The 21,319-nt window shown below is 42.7% G+C and overlaps 1 protein-coding gene across 2 annotated transcripts in view; it reads left to right on the top strand.

Moving 5' to 3' along the window:
• The window catches only part of ARHGAP4 (Rho GTPase activating protein 4), a 73,756-nt gene that overhangs the window by 48,737 nt on the left and 3,700 nt on the right, over positions 1-21,319 (top strand). Inside the window, exons 6-22 of one of the 2 annotated variants that reach the window (XM_075260180.1) lie at positions 507-635; positions 724-945; positions 1,323-1,424; positions 2,478-2,672; positions 5,111-5,195; positions 6,153-6,180; positions 11,797-11,824; positions 12,940-13,000; positions 14,160-14,237; positions 14,913-15,047; positions 15,385-15,487; positions 16,278-16,511; positions 17,422-17,492; positions 17,584-17,764; positions 18,964-19,056; positions 19,684-19,830; positions 21,161-21,260. In XM_075260180.1, coding sequence (XP_075116281.1) covers positions 507-635; positions 724-945; positions 1,323-1,424; positions 2,478-2,672; positions 5,111-5,195; positions 6,153-6,180; positions 11,797-11,824; positions 12,940-13,000; positions 14,160-14,237; positions 14,913-15,047; positions 15,385-15,487; positions 16,278-16,511; positions 17,422-17,492; positions 17,584-17,764; positions 18,964-19,056; positions 19,684-19,830; positions 21,161-21,260 — 1,992 coding nt within the window. Of the gene's footprint in view, positions 1-506; positions 636-723; positions 946-1,322; positions 1,425-2,477; positions 2,673-5,110; positions 5,196-6,152; positions 6,181-8,429; positions 8,533-11,796; positions 11,825-12,939; positions 13,001-14,159; positions 14,238-14,912; positions 15,048-15,384; positions 15,488-16,277; positions 16,512-17,421; positions 17,493-17,583; positions 17,765-18,963; positions 19,057-19,683; positions 19,831-21,160; positions 21,261-21,319 lie in introns of both variants that reach the window. The other variant, XM_075260179.1, reaches the window with a different exon arrangement.

The following is a 21,319-nucleotide window of genomic DNA, read 5'->3' as shown; positions in this document are numbered from 1 at the left end:
AGACCACCATTATAAGGGGAGGTTTTGGACGCGAAATCCGCTGTCAAAAACCTCCCCTTATACTCACGTGTGAACTAGCCCTAGAAGACTGGAATATTTGATATGCTTTTTGTGTGCTATCTATGTTTAGTGTTCCTATAACTTGTGGCTTCAGGGTCCTGATACAAATTGTGTAATATGGCCTTTAACCATTAATTTATAGAACTATGCCCCCTTATTTTGCAGAAAGGCAAGTAGCCAATAAAAACTGTCCATTTGCATCAGATGGCTGTCACCTGAATGTTTTGATGGTAATTGCATTGAACCCATTGACATCAATAGTCTGTTCATGTAATACATGGAAGTTCTTGGCCCTCCGAAGTGAGAGCCGCACTTTATAGTTACTGTTTTTCCATAAAGGTCACAAATCAGAGACTTCCCTATATTCGCTCAGACTGTTGTCATATACTATTACATAATGGGTTTTCTAAACTACAATCCCTTTAAGTTAGTAAATTCTTTTCCAGAGATTGAAAAAATATCTTGAGAACAGTCAGAAATGCACAAAGGCCCGAAATGAATATCTCATCAACTTGAACACGGTGAACACCAACCTCAATAACTACTATATCAATGACATCAGTGACCTCATCGATGTAAGTGGCTCTTGCTATTCTCTCCTTCATTCTGTATCTTCAGTCTTTCACCCCAATAATGTACTCTCTTCCTGTTCTGCCCGTGCAGTGCTGTGATCTTGGCTTTCACCTGTCTCTGGGAAAGACGTTGCGAGTGTTCCTGCAGGCAGAAGAACGAGTCCAAGCCTCTCGACAGCAAGGTCTCCAGACCATCGAAGGGTCAGTTGATAACTTAGATGCATTGGCTGACAAAAACAAGATGATGGAGATGCGGAGTGATGCCTTCTGCCCTCCAGGGCGATTTGAATTCCAGCCCCACGAGGGCGATGAGGTATGAAGTCTGCATTTCTCCTGGATGTCAAGACTGACTTGAATTAAAGGGGTTGACCCACCATTAAATATCATATTCATATTTTCATGCTGGTACAAAAATGTTCCAGTAAAGAGTTATGACATTCCCTTACATAGTTTGGCGTGACTCGGTATTAAACGTATAGCAATGTCCTGGTGAGTACTGGTGGATGCACATGCTCAGTCAGTCTCTCCACAGTCAGTTCTCTGTATACCAATCCGCTGGTCACTGCAGATCAGCCAATAGACATAGCTTTCTGTCCTACCTGCCAGGACTTTTGGTAAGGAAATGTTTATTAGGATGACGCCTTTAAGAAATGATCTTTTGTATAGTAATATCTTTCTTGTCTTCTTCAGGTGTGGGAGGTCCGATCTGAGCCACTTTTTCACCAGGAGCTTATTACCAGATTTCAGCACATTCAATCCAGGCTGGAAAGGGAACATATAGAAACTGAAGAGGTGCGTTACACCATAACTCTATATCTGTATACAGTGTATAGACAAATTTGCACATGGCTGGATTATGGGTCTTAACTGGACCAATCTGTTATGTCTTGGATTGTAATTATTTAATAATATTTTACAAAGTTCATGCCCATGTCTATTCTGGGAGATCTGACTCCTTACTCTACAGGACAAGTTTGGGTACTGGTGTTTTTACTTGTGTCATAGAAAGTGAAGGTACGAAAGGCCAGCCCATGTCTTATCAATTGGGAGATATCTCCTCTATATGGGTGATCTAATATTGGTTGGCTCCATAAATCCATTATTGATCGCATGGTTTGTTAGCTATGTGGGGCAGCACAAATGAAGGCAAAATAGACAAATTTTCCTGCATCACCTCCAACATGTTATGGAGTCACTGCCCTTATGAATCTTAAGTATAACATGGCTATGGTAAAATACTGCTGGAAGTGTCCTGCTTACTTGGGGTCCCTCATTTTTAAGATTGGGGAGGTCAAGTACTTGCAAAATCCATTACAAATCCTCTCAGAATAGAACTTTATGAGATGCAATTCTTCCCATCAAAACAATGGACATCTTCATGGAAGCCAGATGGATTGTCAATGGGATGGATTGTAAGTCAGTGGGATCAGTCGAACACTGGGAGTAACTGTAGGATGATTGTGGCATTGGTCATATGGTGGATCTGGGGGGAGAAGCCATGTCACATGCGTAAAAAGAACCTAATAAATTACTCATTGACATCTAAGAGAGATGAGGCAGGTCTGTACATAGCAACTTAAAAATGGAGAACCCCAAGAAATTTAGGAGGACCTCAGTAAAGAATGCTCTAAGGGTTTCTGGAATTAGAAGGTCTTCAGCCAAAACTAAGTTTCCAAATTGTTATTTTTTTTATTATTATTTTCTTTTCAGGTTTTTGCTTCAGTCTACAGTAGTTCATCTGTAATAATCTATGAAGCCCCCCTGATATTTAACACAAATCCCCCCCCCCACTTTGTTCTCAAACAGATAGCTGTGTTTAAAAATTCTTAACCCATTTCTTTGCAGGTGAACAAGACTCTTAAAGCTACTCTCCAGTCTCTACTAGACCTCATTGGAGCCGATGACTTTGACTTGTCCGACGCATTTCAGTCCAGCCAGTCCACCGAGTCCTTAAAATCCACAGGATCAGACACCAGCAGTAAGACAAGCACAGCCAAGCGACGGGCCAACCAGCAGGACACAGAGACCTTCTATGTTACAGTGAGAAGGGAATAGGTTGGAGGATATGGGGTTTGTTTTGTTGAGGCGGGAGCATAAATGTAAGGAAGAAAATGCGGATTTTAATTTATAAAACCCTTCAATAGAAGTGCAAGTAGAATTAGACCATTCAAAGATGCCCAACAATACCACCATTCAAAATATTCTCATTCTCTTGCTCCTACTATGGTCCTATTCACCGTACTAATGGCCCATTTTGTACTTCAGCACAATAGGCTGTCACTTGTTATTGGCATTACCAGCAATTACAGGTCGTCTTCCAATAGCAGCGAGTGAATGGCCATTAGCCTGGTATGGAATGAGTATATCTTGTGCAAAGATGTTCTTTAAAGAATACCACCAATGAAAAATCGTGAAAATTGAGACTAGTTATTCACGAAGCTCTGTGTCTGTTATATATATATTCACCCGAAATTCTGAGTTAATAGAGGAATATTTCCTATTAAGGACCCTCATCTTTTAGCTAGAATAGAGAATGGGTTACAAAAAGCACTTTTGTCTCCCTGAAGGACCCAACACATCCTTGTTCTATACAATCATAGAGGCCACAACTTATCTCCTACCCAATAGGATAGGTGATAAGTGCTAGTGTCCCATAGCTAGAGCCCCATAGGTCGCGAGAACAGGCATCCTGCATCCCCTATTTCAATGGAGTAATGCAGAGGTGGGCAATTAATTTTCCCATGGGGCCGCATAAGAAATTGAAACTATGTAGAGGGCCGTGCCACGGCAAATTTAGCTCCACCCACTTCTACATTGACTCCGCCGTTCCCAATCATCTTTCCATGTGCCCCCACACAGTATAATCCTCCTACAGTCACCCGTACACTATATGCCCCCACATTATAATGTTCCCTTCCAACTGCCCCACAGTATTAAGTCCCTCTCCTGGTGCCCCAGTATAAACTGGTGGAAACTAGAGGGGACATGAAGCTGGAGCAGCTGGAGGGGGACATTAAACAGTTGGGGTAGTTGGAGGGGAACAATAAATTGACAGCTGGAGCGGGACATGAAACTGGGGGCAACTAGAGGGGGACATTAAAATCGGGAAGCTGGAAGCAGACATTAAACCGTAGGGGTAGCTGGAGGGTGACATTAAACTGGGGGCAACTAGAGGCAGACAGGTCCCCCTACAGCTTCCTCCACGGTTTAATGTCCCCCCAGTCTAAGTGCCCTCTTCATCTACCCCCAGTTTCATGTCCCCCCCCCTCCATTTTTCCCTCAGTTTCATATCCCCCTTTATTTTCCCCATTTCATGCCCCCCCTCCATCTCTCCCCCAGTTTCATGTCCCCCCCTCCATCTGCCATCTCTGCCCTAGTATAACATTCCCCTTCCATCTCTGCCCCTAGGTTACTGAGACACACACACAGATAGACAGACACATATAGACACACACACACATATAGACAGACACATAGACAGACAGAAAGACATAGACAGACACACACACATACAGACACACATATAGACAGACACATATAGACACACACACACACACTCACTCTCTCTCTCTCTCCAACCTGCAGCTCACCTTACATCTCTCAGTACTTTATGACACGCTCCACATCTCCATCTTCGGCCGGCACTAAGACACGCCCCCTAGACACGCCTCCCTAGTCAAAGCTGTGCGGGCCGGACTGAATCAGTCAGAGGGCCGGATATGCCCAGGTCTGGAGTAATGGTTGCCCTCCAGAAGGGGTTATGTGGGGAGGAGAAATATTCTTCTGCTGGGTGTACACTGCATGAGGAAAGTCAGCTTACCAATATGGATGCCGGGCGTATGACTTCGACTCTTCGCCACATAACCAACCTAGGTTTACTCCAAGTAGAAGCAGTGGGAGTAGTAGGGTTGGTTACATGACAAAAAGTCATCAGAATAGCAGGCTGAAATAGAAGAAATAGAAGAATTTCCATCCCTGCAGACTTGTGAAAAGCTCTGTATTGGCGTGCTGGGGGAGCAACTTCCATATTAGTATTCTCCTGGTGTAATGTATACATTACCGAAAATTAGTCCTTCCCACATAACCCCTATAAAGTCCATGGGACTGATGATGGTAGTCGATCATTATAGAGATTTGATGTTATAGCAGGGGACACTGGACCCTCATCCTTGTGATCCTGGAGACTTATCACCTATCCATGCTAGAGGTGGTTCTATGTTCCTCATGAAGGTCTGGAGATGCCCATCTAGGATGCAACCAGTAATGGCCATGTTTACTCTAGATACGAGGGTACAAGGAGATGACGGTATACAGCGCCATACATGAGGCTGTAACCATATTTACCTACAGCCTTCTATTAGGTTCTGTTGCACTATTTTGTGTGAACAGACTTCTTGTTGTTGGCCCCTACACTTATAACGCTACCATGTATGGTGCGGCTGATAATTACTAACGTGTTGTTGTCCTTTCTCTTTTAGAAATTGCAGAAGTATCTGGCAGGGAGAAGTACTATATGTAAATTACAAGCAAAGCGAGACCGGCTGAAAGAGGCCATAGACAAAGGCAAGTACACTATACCTAATATGGCTTAGGGTAAATCCACTTTTAAGGGTATATCTACTTCTTACTACATTTTTCTCCAATGTGTCAATAAAAATGAAAAAAACTATGCAGATAGTATTCAATAGTGATATCCTATCATGTGTACAGATTTATGTGTCTCCATGGTTAGGGATAAAAACCCTGTGTAGTCTAATTCTACTACTTAATGATAATCGGCCTGTAACCTTGTATATCTGCCCAGTGCTTCTTGGTAATCTGCCAAGTGTATGTTATCAAGAACCAAAATATAGCAGATAGGAAGTAAGGCTGTAGAATCGGACTACCTAGGGTCGGGTTGTAGTCTTTAATCATGGAGACATATAGGTCTGCTTGGGCTTTGTAGGCACAAGATGACTCGTATCTACAAAGTGTTCACTTACGCCTGGGGCCGCATGTGGCGCTACGTAAACGCTACAGAAGAAACCTCAGTGTTTGATATTCGCAGAAAAGTGAATAGGATTCTAGTAAATCCCATCCCCACTTACGGTAAAAAACACGCTGCAGACACATGGTGATTTCAGCGCTGAAAAAAATGCTAGCGGAAAAAGAAACCCATTGAAGTCAATGGGAGGCTTTTTTTCAGCGCTGAAATTCCACACCAAATTCCTCACCATTTTCCTCTGTGTGAATGGAACCTAAACCCATTCACTCAATAGTACTGAGCTGCAATTCCATCTACAGCCCATGAACAAGTGTGGCAGTGTTTCTGGAAAAAACAAACCCCTATAACTAATTTTATGCAACAATACGGTTATTCCCCTTTAACTGTCCCTGTTTTTTGGGAGAATTATATTCTTAGTACGTTTCCTAAGCTGTTCTGGTAAGAAAGTGTGTTGAGATTGAAGATGAGAAGCGCTGAGGAAGTTGCCGTATTTCTGTGTACTCTGCATTTCTCACTTTTTCCGTTTTCCTCTGCAGCTGCTGAGTCACACAGTAACATCTCTGGGTATGTATGACATTCGTGCTGTGCATTGGGGGTGCTGAGGAGGAAGGGGAAGCCGAATCTCTATCAGATAATGCCCCTGTAAAATGCAAACCACACACCACAAGGCAATGATTGGCTCCAATTGACTTCTGGTTGGCTGTGTTTGACCCTTTATATAAATTAGACAGCATGGTACGAAAACCCCTTAAAAACCTTTGGACATCTTGGCTTAGCTTTTTAAAGCATCCACAATGAATACAATTGAACCTAATGGTTTCCTTTCTATTAGTTAGAATAGCATAAAAATCATATTATTCTATGCATCAGGAGCAATAAAAATCTGATAAATGCAACCTAAAAACCGGTGTGAACAGCGCTTTAAAGTGATTCCCAGTGCTATGTCATTTCATGATAAATTCTTTATTATGTGTTCATAGGGATCAAACCCTATTAAGTTTCAGGGGTTAAAGGGGTTTTCTCATGTATGACATTTATATCCACATTATAGGAAAAGTTTCTGATTGTTTTTGGGACCCCCATCAATTGTGAGATTGGTGGTCCCCAATTCTACTGTGTGAATGGAGCAGTTGCATGTTTGTCCCCTGTCTATTTACTACTATTGGTCTAACAGAGACGTATCTGAGTACTATTAGGGCCCGTGCACACGGAGTAAATGCACGCTCATTTTTGAATAATATACGTGTAAAAATCAGACTCCCATTGACTTCAATGACATTTTTTACACGTGAAAAAAAAACGCGCCAAAAATGCAAGTTTTAGGCTGCGTTCACACAAAGTTTTTTGGTCAGGAAACTGACCCAAATTCCTCCTCCTAAAAACACCTCACCATAGGACTGTATGGTAAGGTGTTTTTTGGAGGAGGAATCTGAGTCAGTTTCTTGACCAAATTCCTGACCAAAACTAGAGTTCTATTGGGAGGCTTTTTTTGGAGGCTGATTTTGAGGCAGATTCCTGACCAAATTCCTGAACAAAAAGCTCCATGTGAACTCAGCCTTAGTCTTCTAGAAGTAAATGGTGTGGTGCTCACACATATGTGTTAACGCTCCATCCACACAGGGGGCTCAGGGAACCCTGTTCTTCTGATTGCTGGAGGCTCCAGTGGTCTGAACGACTGAAAACAGACTTTTACCCTTGTCCCTAGGAGAGGTAAATGCTGTTCACCAGAATACCCCTTAGGCACCGTTCACAAGGGGCAAGATGGGGTGGATTTTGGCGCTGAATCCACGTCATAATCCGCCTCCTCACAATAGTGGTCTATGTAGACTGCTAGTGCTCTGATTCAGCCTTGCGGCAGCACGATCCGGACCAGGCGCTTTCATTTTGGCCTAATGCGGAGCAGAAAGCCACGATGAGATGCCATGCACTGCAACAGCATCCCGTCGCGGCAGCTGCAACGGAATATGCACCGCGGAATCCCCGTGTGAACTAGCCCTTAAAGTTTTAAATTCTTGTTCTTCACGCACCACTAGGTGGTGCTTAGGAACTTAAAGAGGTATTCCTGGGCTATGATATGGGTCACCAGTCCTCATGATAAGTCATCAATATCAGATTAATATGTGGTCTGACAACTGGAACCTCCACAGATCAGCTAATTAAAGGGGCTGCGGCATTTGGTTAGGTGCTGTGGGCTCTTCACTGCCTGCCAAGCCCAGTGCCATTCATTGTATAATGGCTGCTCTTGGTAGTACAGCTCAGTCACATTTATATAAATAGGACTGAGCTGCTGCATGGCCATGTGACCAATGTACTCAATGTCAGTGACCTAAGAGGTGGAACTAGAGGTCACCAAAGCCACAAGCTCATCAAACAGCTGATTGACGGGGATCCCGGGGGTCGGACTTTACTAATATTGATGGTATATCCTAAGGACTAGAAATTAGAAGTTGTTCTGCTTTTTGGGGGGAAACAGCACCTCTCCTATCTATAGTATATGTCTGGTATTTCAATGCATAAACATTATAAAGAATGGTGCTGAGCTGCAGTACCAGACACAATCTGTAGTCAAGTGTGGCGCTACTTCTGAAAAGAAAAGCAGGACATTTCTCTAATGCTGGACAGCCCCAAGCTTTATAGATTGAACATTGTGTATGATTTTAGCCCATGATAATTATTTTTAGGACCCTAGCGAAGTCTATGTCTTTATATTACTTAAGCCACAATATTGTCTGTGTTTATAGCCTATATTGTAATGTTAACATGGTGCGAGGATTTGTGAGTGGGTGAATTGTATGTCCCACGGTTGGTTTCAGGCTGCAGTCCAACACCAGTAAGTCTCAAAGGGCGAGAAGGCAGAGACCGTCCTCCCAGTATAACCACAAACTGTTTAACGGGAATTTGGAGGAATTTGTGCAGGTACCCGCCATATCTGCTGCCCCTTCTATGCTTCCTGATCTGGCTTGTGTTCTGTATGGTGACATCACCGCAGGCGCCTTTGCTGCATAGGACTCTGTCTCCGCCAATATCTGCCACCTTATTGCTGACTGATCTTCTATATGTGATGATGTGAATGTGTCACCTGCCGCTGTCAGGACACTTATTTCAGGATTTTTACATTGCACTTTGCCCTTCTATTGTCTTTTTTCTAATTTAACTCTTCCCATTCCTTTCTTGTGTATCACATTTTGGTTTTTGTATGCCTCCATATACACTCTGCCCTATATCTGCCACAGCGACTCTATGATAATGCTAAATATTGTACTTCAACATTTCTTTACCATACAATATTTAGTACTGTGCAAAAGTTTTGGGCTGGTGTGGACAAATGCTACAAAGTAAGAATGTTTGCAAAAATAGAAGTGTGAAAGGGGTTATCCGCTTTTTAATACTGATGTCCTATCCTTAGGACAACTGAGAGCCCCGCACATCATCTGTTCCAGAACGGCGCAGCTCGCATGTATTTTTTTTCCCCGCTATGCGCAAAATCTCATTCACTTTGTTGATCCTGTAAAACGCAGCATTTTTTTCTGAAGCGCCCAAAAGCGCTTAAAACTGGGTGAGGAACAACAAAACTGTGCTACAAAAGTGAGGTTATGATGTCACGGGTCATACACCCCGGCAAGATATCGGCTGTGGGCAAAATCCCAGACTTTGCAAGTGTACCTAGAAGAACTGGTGACGTTCTGAAGGCAAAGTCATGCCAAATGTTAATGGGATTTCACTTTTTCTTTTCTTCATTCACTTCATTTTGTTAATTGATAAAAAATAACTTATAGACAATTCTATTTCTGAAAGCATTCTTATTTTGTAACCTTTCCCACCAAAATATGCCTAAAACTTTTGCACAGTATTTTAGCTATTCACGGGGTCCCCAAACAGTGGGAGCCCTAATGCTACCCAGCACTCTATAACATTCTAGTAGTAGTCCCCAGGGCAAGAGCCCTAATATCCCCCTCCCCGAAGCCCATGTTCTTCTAGTAGAGTTAGGCGAGGTTCATACTTGCGCTGGACTCTCGGGGGACCCGAACGACCGCGAGTCCATCTACTAAAATAGCAGTTACCCGCTGACAGCCACGGACCACATAGACTATAATAGGGCCAATTGGGTTTTTGACATTTTTATACTGAAACCGGTGGAGAGAAAAGTCCTCCTTGTAGGATAGTTCTCTCTCTGCTGATTTCCGGCAGAGTCTTCCACAGAGAAGTAGATGTGAACCTTGCCTTACATGTGGGTATACGGCCATTAACATTTAGATATCACTTTGCTCAGTGCCAGCGGACATTGTACAGAACTGCCCAACACAAACACATTGATGGAAACCTAGAAGACCGACAGCAGAAAAAGACCATAGATGGTCCATCGAGTCTGCCCTTATACTGTTACCATTTTATCTTATCCCAGACATGTCTAAATTCAATCCAAATGCATCTGCTGGAAGTTTGTCCCAAGCCTCAACTACTCAATGCCCGTAGACTTCCATGTCAAAGTAACCTGCCCGGCAGATTGAAGAAGGACACGCTTCCATAAAACCATGCAATGGCCATAGTCGTAGGCTTGTTGCTTCTGACCCCAGTGGTTGGCGTCTCAACAGGCCTTTACTCGGGTGCTGTGGTGCCCTCTAGCTCAGCTCATTCCGCGGCCAGCACAAGGAACCTCATATTGGTAAACCCAGCCAGTATTATCTGTCTTCCTCTGTGAAATCTCTACTTCCCCTTTTTATGTTATGTAACGTGTAGTAGACACGTTCTACATAATATCATCTTCCTGTCGTATGTGATCCTTTACCTAATGGAGACAAATATTATAAGGTGGTCCTCCAAATCGGTGGGCTCAGATGACATTAATCTAATGGGAACGGGCACCTTAATGCTAGTAGAGAAGCCAATGGAACTGAATAGATGGGAGAAGTTCAGATGGGCTTCAACTTTCCACCAACATCGCAACCATCATAAAGACATCTTACTTCATCCTGCCATTATATTATAGGCTGTATTCTGTAAGATTAACGCTGAATATAAGCCACGTGGTAAGGAAGTTGGAGGTCTTCTGTTCATATACATTGGTGTGCAACAGTTTTAGACAGGTGTGGAAAAATTCGACAAAGTAAAAATGACTTCAGAAATAAAAGGGTTAATAGTTTATTTTTTTTGTTACTTAACAGAATGAAGTCAATAAACAAAAGAGAAATATCAAAATCCCATCAATATTTGGTGTGACCTTTTCCCTTTAGAAGAGGAGGGGTCCTGGAAGTGATGATATGGCCCCCACACAGATAGCCCTGATCTCAACATCATTCAGTCTGTCTGGAATTACATGAAGAGACAGAAGGATTGAAGCAAGTCTACATCCACATAAGATCTGGGCTTAGTTCTCCAAGATGTCTGGAACAACCTCGAGTTCCTTCAAAAACTGTCTGCAAGTACTGAGAAAAATTGATGGAAGGCAAAGGGCAAAGGTCACACCAAATATTGATGGAATGTAGATTTTTCTTCTTTTCTTTCATGTTATTTTGTAAACTATTAACCCTTCTATTTCTGAAAACAAGTTTTCTCCCCATACCTACCTAAAACTTTTGCACAATACTGTATTTGTAGTTATCTTTAAGGAACCCAGTTCCTCAAAGATACAAATATTAACATTCAGCTTTTGCCAGGTCTTCTCAGTTGCTAGGCCCCTGCAGGTTCTCCTGGCCTCCTCCATCTGTATCATGGTAATATTATGGTCTACTTCACCCCCTTCCAGATGATCTAGCAGAGGGGGTATTCATTTATACAGCTCATGGGGCAGATCCTGACACCTATAGGTACTAAGGGTATCCAATCCTAACAAGAAGCCATGGAGGTCTTCAGAAGGTTTTAGTGGACATTTACGGAACATGACTGTGAAGTTGTTTCCAACTTTTTTCTTCTACAAAACTTTTAAAACTCTTTTTCTGTGTTTTTCTGTATTCTGGACTTGCATTTGCTTTTGGACCAAGAAATGCTTTAACCTGAAGCCTGGCTCTATTTTCTATATTGACTTCTGGATTTTTGTGCTACTTCTTATGAGTGTTTCCCCCTTCAGTACCCCCCGGCGCTATGACATGGGTCTGCTCTAATGCTGCTTGTGCTTACAGTTAACCTTTTACCGACCCGTCTTCTCTTTTGTCTTTTTGTTTTCTCCCTCTGCTCTGCTTGCAGGAGACGAAGGTACCTGTCCCGTGCCAAGGTACATTTCAGTATTCCTCCTCTTGCATGGCTTTCAGCTCTATCGTGTCTTCTTATAGTCTTCAGTTTTGATGTTTTTTTATGCAATAGAAATAAGTTAATGTACAATTATGATGAACGTTGTAGAATAATAGGTAGTTTGTAGTCTGATCAAACTGCAGGGGCCAGGACCTCGCCAGTTTATAGCCCCAAATGTGTGGGGTGATCTGCCCAATATCTGGTTAAATATTTATCCATTGTCCTGACCAGATTCCTCTTCTTTGGTATTATTACATAATTCCAAGATCACTTTACGGTATGTTCACACGGTCCTCTTCATTTTCCGCTGTATGAACATACCCTTTATTTAAGCTCAATTTCTAATCCCCAAACTTTACCATGGTATAAATTGTAGGGATTACCTTGGCTCCTGCTTCTACTGGACCATGACTGCCATGGCTCAGCATGGACTAGTGGCTTGATCCATCTGTTCTTCAATTAAAGGGCTTTTTAGGGTGTAAAATAAAAATGGTTTACCCCAGGTTTATATTTATTTTTATTAAAGGGAGTCTGTCACCAGAAACCAGCCCTATAGATCTATAGGTCACCTACTGAAGCAGTGTTATCCCCATGTGAATGGGTGTTTCCAATGCAAATCAAATGCATAGGACTTAGCTTCACCATTGCCATGTGATCAATGGAGGGGAGGTCACTTCTTTAAAAGAAGAAAGCAGCCATGTTTTCTAATCCTGCTCAACCTCTGCTTTAAACCTCTGTTTAGGAGTCCAGTGGGTGGTCTCAGTTCTTTGTATAAAACTGCATACAGAGATAGCTGTCAATCACTGAGTAGGACCGCCCACTGGACTCCTAAGGATGAACAACAGGCATTTATATACTTTGATAAGATAAGATAAGACAATCCTTTAATAGTCAGTATAACTGATATTTAGGATGAACTGCTTAGGGTTCCTATCATTATGATTCAGTTTATGGTAGAATTTGTTGGCTTCATTATTGTCATTCTACACTTAATATCAGCATAGTGAGTGCAGAGAGTAGACACATAGAGTAGGTAGACATCTTACAGCCTGCTCATGCAATTTACTTATTATATGACCTGTTGTCTTGACCATCCAGAGTTCAGGAGAAGCCATTCCACGGGTAGTGTCCAGCTGTATCCGCTTCATAAACTTGCACGGTAGGTACACCCCTTTATTGTACAGACTTTAAGTCTAGTTGAGCTGTTAGAGATGGGCGAACCAACTCGTGCCGAACTGGAAATGAAACGAATCCTGAGAGGTTCTCCCATATCTAGTCGCCGTCTTAAGAGACCGTGAGGCCTTTTTACCCCAGACCCTTTTGGTCCTAGTAAAGTAGACCAAGAAGCTCATGATATCTAGGTGGAAACCATCAGCAAGGGCTTTTATTTTCTGAATGCACAGAGCCTGGGGGTACAATGCTTATTCAATGTTACGGTTTACATCTCTATTCACATCCAAAGTGAAATTAAGCAATTTGTTGGACATTTGTGATTTGTGGATCCTTACAGCTGAGCTCTACGTAAATTCCCACAATGCATTGCACTTTAATAATTTACAACTAGCATCAGAATTCATCTTTGGTTGTGAATGGAGAAGGACTGTAGATCTTTGTGTATCTTGGAAGGGAGTCTGTCAGGTCCAAAATGACTCCCAAATCTACAATAGGGCCATGCAGGTGTCTTTAATAGGAGCAGAAACTTATGATGAAGCTGTGCAGAGATGATCATCTTTTTATGAATATGCAGTTCAGCCTGCAAGTGCACTGGGGGGGGGGGGGGGGGGGCTGATTTGTCAGATGTGCCTGAAGACAGCCATGATGTATGCAGAGGCTGAAAATGTCATGGAGCGGCAGTGGACTGCAATTCCAGAGGGGAACCAGAGCTCTTGCAGTTGTCTGGAGGCAAATTTGGCAATCAGGCTCCACCCCCACTGCACTTACTATATGGGATACAGCCGATCATTAATAAATGTCATTAGTATGTGACAGCTCCAGCCAAGAGTACGGCTATGCTGCGGCCGGGAACACTCTGTGGCTGTAACCAAAATCACCCATTGAGGAGCCCGTAGTGTCTTGGGAATGGTTTGGTTTCATGCTTAGCTGTATATAAGTAGTGGCTGATACTGACTATGTAATACATTGTTGGCATTTTTAGGCCTCATGCAACGGACCACGTTTACAGCTTGCGATCCAATTGGGTTCCATATTTTAGCAGAGTGTACTCAGATAACATTTGAGCACCTTCCATCCCCCATTGATTTCAGGATACACATTTGGTTATGTACATGAGACCTTAGATTTCTGATACTGTCTTTTAGGTCTACAGCACGAGGGTATATTCCGGGTCCCAGGTTCACAGGTCCAGGTGAATGAGATTCGCAGTGCCTTTGAAAGAGGTGTGTGTAACACAAAGATATGGGGGAGAATCTCTCAAGTCTTGTATGCCATATTTGAAGATGGGGTTTTGCCTAAAAAAATTACTACTTTTTCTTTTTATATGCCACCCTTGCCACTTTCCTAAAAAAGGAGAGTGTCAAAGGGCATGGTGTGGGCGGCTCAACTGGCCCTTCAGAAAAAGTGCTGCAGGTCTGTCTTATTCATCCAGAAGTTTCAGTCTAAAATAATGGACACCAGACCGACCCCATTAGTAGTAAGGTCCATTGGTCACCATTGGTGTCTGATGTTCTAGTGGTACATTTGCCCGCTGTTCTGGCCTCTGTTGGACCAGAACAACTGATACCGGGGGGCATTTGTGAACATAGCATTATCTGGCACTAAAATAGGGGAATCTATTGCAGCTCAGCAATAGCCTGGGTGCCAATATATAATATCAATAGGTTATATATGGCACTCACTTATTATACTCATTGCGGCCATATATACAATATAACATAGTTATTATTGCCATCCATACTGAACCATTTAGTGTTTTTTATACTTCCTATGGTTTAGTTACATAATGCCCTCTGGTGGTGAAGTGTTGAATTGCACAATAGTTTTTGGACAAAGTTGTCAGACTCACATGTTGTCACATCTTTCCATTGGGAGGACTAATATGTGCTCTTTTCCAGGTGAAGACCCATTGGACTCCAGCTACACAGGGAATGATGTGGATTCTGTGGCTGGGGTCCTGAAGCTATACTTCCGAGGACTAGAAAAGCCACTATTTCCCAATGATATGTTTAATGAATTGCTGTCCTCCCTCCGTGAGTATTTTCTATCTAAAGGGGATATAATTGGATGGGGCAGGAACTCATCGAATTACCAGCTGTCCCCAAAAATGTGATGTTCATGGTAGTTGCCTTGCATTGTTCTTGTAGTAATGCACGACTATGATATCATGATTTACTTGTACGTGTACCTGTGTTAGGGGAGTCTAAACCTGTTCTGAAATCCTGTTTCTTACAAAGCTAAGGTTGTTGCTCTGTTCACACCCATATTTGATGTGGCAGCTCATTTTCTTTAGATTGACTACTCTGTATCAGCTCAAGCCCACCACTAAACAACTAAACCATATATCATCATGTATTTCCTACCCAACAGAACTAGAGATCCCGGATAGAGTTGCACACTTGAAGAATTTGGTATTACAGCTCCCCTCAACCGTAACGCTTGTCTTAAGATACCTCTTTGCCTTCTTGAATCAGTAAGTAGACTGGGAGAACCTATCCAGATTATAAAGTATTTTTTTTTTTTTAAATTTACTGCCTACATTGTCTTTGCTCCTTAAAGGGGTTGTCTGGTACAAATTAATTTCCAAATACCTGACGGGTTCTCATATTTAAGTCCTCATGACCCATATTTGCCAGTGCAGAAAGGGGTAATAAAGATCATCTCCTGCTTTGGATGGCTGACGTATTTGCTCCATACATTGACAGCATGATTTGCAGTGGAAATGTTTCATTTCACCAGCGGGGGCATTGTAGGAAAATTGAACAGATTCCTTAGAATTATGTAGATTATAGATGGTCACTGGGTAGTCTTCCAGCACAGAACCCTATCATCAACCTATCACCCTACCACATGTTATTGTGATAGCTGCATATGTCCCCCCCCCCACCACCTCTGCAAAAAATGTTTCTGCCTGTTATATCTATATGCTGTGACCCCTCCTCATGTCCTCCAACCACGGTCGGGCTGTATTATCAACATCACTTCACACAGAGAACTAAATGATCCTGCAGTGTGTCTGTGTTGCTTTCTTTTTTAGTTGCTATGATTCCTAGTATTTCTCTATCTGCCATGAGCTTGTATGTGTTTCCCTCTTGTTATATACTACTGTACCATCCATGAAACTGTATCACTGAAATTTCCCCATTGTGGGACTATTAAAGGATTATCTTATCTTATCTTATCAGTTTATCATTAGAGAACCTTATAACAAGAAATAATAGTAGTGGCGACAAGGCCTCACTTTTGTATCTTCTTATTTCTAGTTTGTCCCAGTACAGTGATGAGAACATGATGGATCCATATAACTTGGCAGTCTGTTTTGGCCCAACATTGGTTTCTATCCCTGAAGGACAGGACCCGGTTTCTGTTCAGGCTCATGTTAATGAGGTTGTGAAGACCATTATCATTTACCAAGAACGCGTCTTCCCTGGGTCTACAGAACTGGACGGTCCTGTGTATGAGAAGTGCATGACAGTGGAGGAGGATGAAGAATATTGGTGAGTGTGAACCTGATGGCAGTTTTCCATAAAGGAATGAAAAAAAATCGGGTCAGTATTATTTTAATAAGCTTAAAAAACTACACCTGAAGAAATGAAATAACTCAAGAGAAAAGTTGGGTTAGTATGATTTATGTTAGTTAAGATCAAAGTGTAGACTGGACTGTGGCCTATCCATTGTGCAGACCACCACATACAGTATGTAGACCATCTTCTGTCTAGAGCATTCTATGTAGACCCTCCCATGTGTAGACTATACCATGAGTAGATCATCTCAAGTGTAGATCAGCTCCAGTGTAGACTATCTCCTTTGTGTAGACCATCTTCTGTGTAAACCATCTCCTGTTTAGGCTGCCCCATATGTAGACTATATTCTTCTCAGAGCATCCTCTGAGTAGACCATCTTCTGTGTAGACCTTCTCCTGGTTAGACCAATGTGTAGACCATCTTCTGCTCAGAGCATCCTCTGTGTAGACCATCCCATGTGTAGACCATGCCATGAGTAGATTACCTGAAATGTAGATCATCTCCAGTGTACACCTTTTCCTGTATACAGCATCCTCTGTGTAGACCATCCTGTGTGTAAACCATCTTCTGTGTAGACCATCCCATGTGTAGAGTATCCTGAATCTGGTTGCTTATTCCCTTCTCCCCATTGAGAATACATGCTGAACTGAGTAGGGGGAATTGGGAAGAGTAGTTGTTGCTAGCTATTGAAGGTGTTTGGACACCTTAAGTATAGGAAGTGTATGTACTACTCCATTTTTGGAACTTGGCCATGATTTGATCTAATTTTTTATTTCTTTTGGAAATTTTATATTTTCATTCCTGGTTGGATGTTTTTTTTTTATTAAAAGATAATGATGTTGTACAGGAATGAATTGCTAGTGTTCTCTATAATTTTTTTTAGTGATACACTGGCCCTTACCATCGAAGAAAGTGATCAAGAGCTTCAGCAGGAAATGGCCATCAGTGAGGATGGTAAGAACATGGTAGACCTGCTATCTATTTATTTATATAGAAAAATAAAGTGTCCCCATATAATTAACCTGATTCTTCTGATGTTTTCCAGAGTTAGACATAGTAGAGGCTTTGGCAAAATTTGACTACTCGGCTCGAACAGCTCAAGAATTGTCATTCAAAAAGGGTGATACAATTATACTGCACAGCAAGGCCTCTGGTGACTGGTGGAGAGGGGAGTTAGCCGGGGTCCGAGGACTAGTCCCACACAAGTATATCAACATTCCTGAAGGGTAAGAGAGAGTGGGAGGGAGGAGTGGTTACACCTTTAAGCAACTGTCTGGGTCAGGACCGGCTCCAGGTGTTTATGGGCCCTTGGGCGACAGAGCCTCAGTGGGCCCCCTTGTGCGGGGCCCTATGGCGAACTTTTGACATGGGGCCCCCCCGACCGACACCGAAGACCTCGATTGACCCCGTCCTCCGCATCCCTGTGCGCTCTATTATGTCCCTTAGTAGCCCCTGCACACAGTATTATGCCCCATAGTGGCCCCTGCACACAGTATTATGCCCCATAGTGGCCCTGCTCACAGTATTATGCTCCACTGTGGACACCCATAAACAATTATTTTACTCTGGGGTCTTTTCAGACCCCAGAGTATAATAATCGGAGACCCAGGGGAATAAAAACACTGTTACCTGTGACCCAGCTCCGCTGCAGTCCTCTGCTGTCAGCCTTCTTCAATGACGTTGGACATCACATGTCAGATAACTAGGCCGGAGCCTGGAGAGGTAAGTAACACAGTTTTTTATGTTTCTTACATTTCCCGGGCCTCTGATCATTATACTCGGGGGTCTGCAAAGCCGATAACGGCCTGTTAAGAAAAAAGAAAAAAAACGTGGCGTTAGCGGCTGTCAACGGGACCCCTAATGTCCCGGGCCCTGTGGCAGCTGCCTCCGCTGCTTCCGTGGTAGTTACACCACTGCACAGAACGCTGCACCTGCGTTCTGTGCTGGGGCAGGCAAGTGCTAGGGCGGGCAAGTGCCGGGCAAGAGGCTCTGTGGGCCCCGGCACTTGCCCGACTATGCTGTGTGCTGACGCCGGCCCTGGTCTGGGTCATGATGTATAGGTAAAATACCTGGTGTCCTTCTTTTCTTGTTCCTCGATTTCCATTCCCATTGTCATTTCTGTAAAATAGTGACCAGCTTATTGGACTGATAAGGAAGACACCAGGTAGGGTAACTATGCATTGTGCATTTATTGCAAATCTGGGAGTAGTTTGGTGAGATCCTCACATTCGATAGCTGCTGATCATGGTGGTTGTAGACACTATTTTTTGTTGGATATGGTGACCACCAGCTCTTCATTGTGAGGACCCTACAAAACAAATCTCCATATTCAAGCACCATGGGCCCATAGGAGTGTGATATTATAATGGTAAAGAGACTTGTTTTCTACATGTCTGTACAACTATGTCTTGCTCCTATAATGTAGATCAGAGAAGAAACTGGAACAACGTGCTATGAAGAAGGAAGGAGAGGCCAGCACAGCTGTAACACCTGAGGATATCCTGGTGGAACCTAGCAGGTAAGACATCAAGCCATGTTAACACGCCATAATATAACAATATATATACAATCTTTGTAGATACTGGTGGACACAATTTGAGTATATTGGGAGTCGATCACCCCTTGATAGATAGATAGATAGATAGATAGATAGATAGATAGATAGATAGATAGAGAGGTTTGGGTCACCTGGATCAAACAGTGTTTTCTCCTTGTGAATCGCTGCCTCCATTGCTGATATATCGCTGTTTTATGTCAATATGCAAATGAGCTCTTTGGAGCAATGAGGGTGTTGCCATTGCCCCAAAGAGGAAAAGCGGAAACACCCTTGTTGCTCCAAAGAGCTCATTTGCATATTGACATAAACAGCGATATCTCCACAACGAAGGCAGCGATTCGACACTGCTTGAACCTGCATGACCCTAACCTATGTAACTGCAGGGTTAGGTTGATATTCTGGGGTCTGGGGACTGACTCCCTTTAATCTTGATTGAACAAGGGGTCAATTGAACTTGGGGCAAAACACTTGTTATGTGATAGTTTTATTGTTAATTAGGAAAGGATTCTTTACTGTAAAAGTAGTCAGACTGTAAAGATATAATATAGAAGATATAATTGGAGTACTGTCTTCTGTTCCTTCTCTTAGATTACGAGTGAATTCTGATAGTGCATGCTCCCCTAGAAAGCGCAGTGAAGGGAGTCCTATCAGAAAAATCAACCCTTTCATGGAGGCGCCCAGAATTCCTTTTACAATACCTCACCCTGGTCCGAGGCTACTAGGTCACATTGAAAGGTAAAATGTGTGAACAGAAATTACCTAAAGTATGTAAAAAACATGACTGTGAATAGTTTAACTTAATGGACTAAATTGATCTATAATTGTAGTCCGGAATTTGTTAAAGGGATTATCCAGTTTAAAAAAAATATGGGCCGAATAGTAGGATGCATCAATACAAAACACTTCCTGTTTAAAGTCAGCCCCATTTATCTAATTTATTTTCATGTCATTGACCTCAGCTGTGACGATTCATTTGCAAGCTCACTACCCCTCTCCCTGTGAACAGTTCAGCCAGCAAACGAAACATCACAGCAGCATGTGACCTAGCATGTGGGAGTGATTCATTACCTGTGATTTCATTGCAGGGCAGAGTGGAGAACGGAAGGGTATACAGAGAGTGAGAGCAGGCAGATGAATCATGGGAAATGTAGTTTTTTCACATATTCACTGCATGTAAATAATAGTGATACAAAGAGCAGCAACTAAAATAAAGCCAAGCAAAGTGTGCACAAGAGAACAGTAAGGATTTAGCACTGCTGTGTATATATTTGCAGATCATTTTTGGGAAATGGATAACCCCTTTAATGCTTTTAGGGGGGTCCACATGGTTGGCCTATGTGGGACAGATATGTAGTCATGTTTTGATAGGATTCTTGGCACTGCTCAGTACTTTAAATGCTTCCTTTTTATCCCTCATTGCATTCTGTACCGTTTTAGTTAGCCATATTGGTTTTCTATGATTTCTGGCCCGCTTATTCCCATAGGGTATGTGTTTTCTAGTGCTCCTATTTAGTATATTTTTGAAGATGTCCCATTTACAAGGGGAAAGAAGGGGGCCAAACTACTGTTGGACAATTCTGGTGTGGACTTATCTGTTTGAAAACAAGATGATTGACCATGCTGAAATTCGTCAGCCTTTCACATTATGCAATGGCTATTGAAATGAACAGAATGTAGAGGAGGGGTCCCACGTGGTGTATTTATATGAGCAGGGGTTTTTCCATGAGAATATTTCTTGCTTCACTTTTAGCTAGCCAATGGGCCAACCATATGTGTAAAAACACTGAATTTCCACATGTGATTGCTTAGGACCCCTCGCTATCAGTCTGAGCGTCTCTCATTCTGGTGAGTCTGCCACCAATTGAGTTGAAAGACCATGTAATAAGACAAGGGTGGGCTTCATCCTCCCCATTTAGGGTTTGTGAGACTGATCCGCTGGTCTACACGAGTCCACCTATTTAATAGTATGGGTCCACTGACATGTTACATGTGAATTGAGTCACGCTTTCTATGTTTAGATGTTTGAAATGTTTTAATGTGATCATTCTGTGTCTTATCTATCCAGATTACCAGGAGAGCGAAGGAACCACCTGGACGGTACACCGAAGGGGACATCTGCAGTGAAAGCCTGGCAGAGCGATCGTCAAGGCATAGAAGTAGACAAGGTCATAATCTGAAATATTACGAGGAACAGGAAGTGTTGTCATGGGGGCAACTGTAATCT

Source organism: Leptodactylus fuscus, chromosome 11, assembly GCF_031893055.1.
Source record: "Leptodactylus fuscus isolate aLepFus1 chromosome 11, aLepFus1.hap2, whole genome shotgun sequence".
NCBI classification, from domain to species: domain Eukaryota; kingdom Metazoa; phylum Chordata; class Amphibia; order Anura; family Leptodactylidae; genus Leptodactylus; species Leptodactylus fuscus.
The sequence above is the reverse complement of the archived record's forward strand: the minus strand, read 5'-3'. Positions and strand labels throughout refer to the sequence as shown.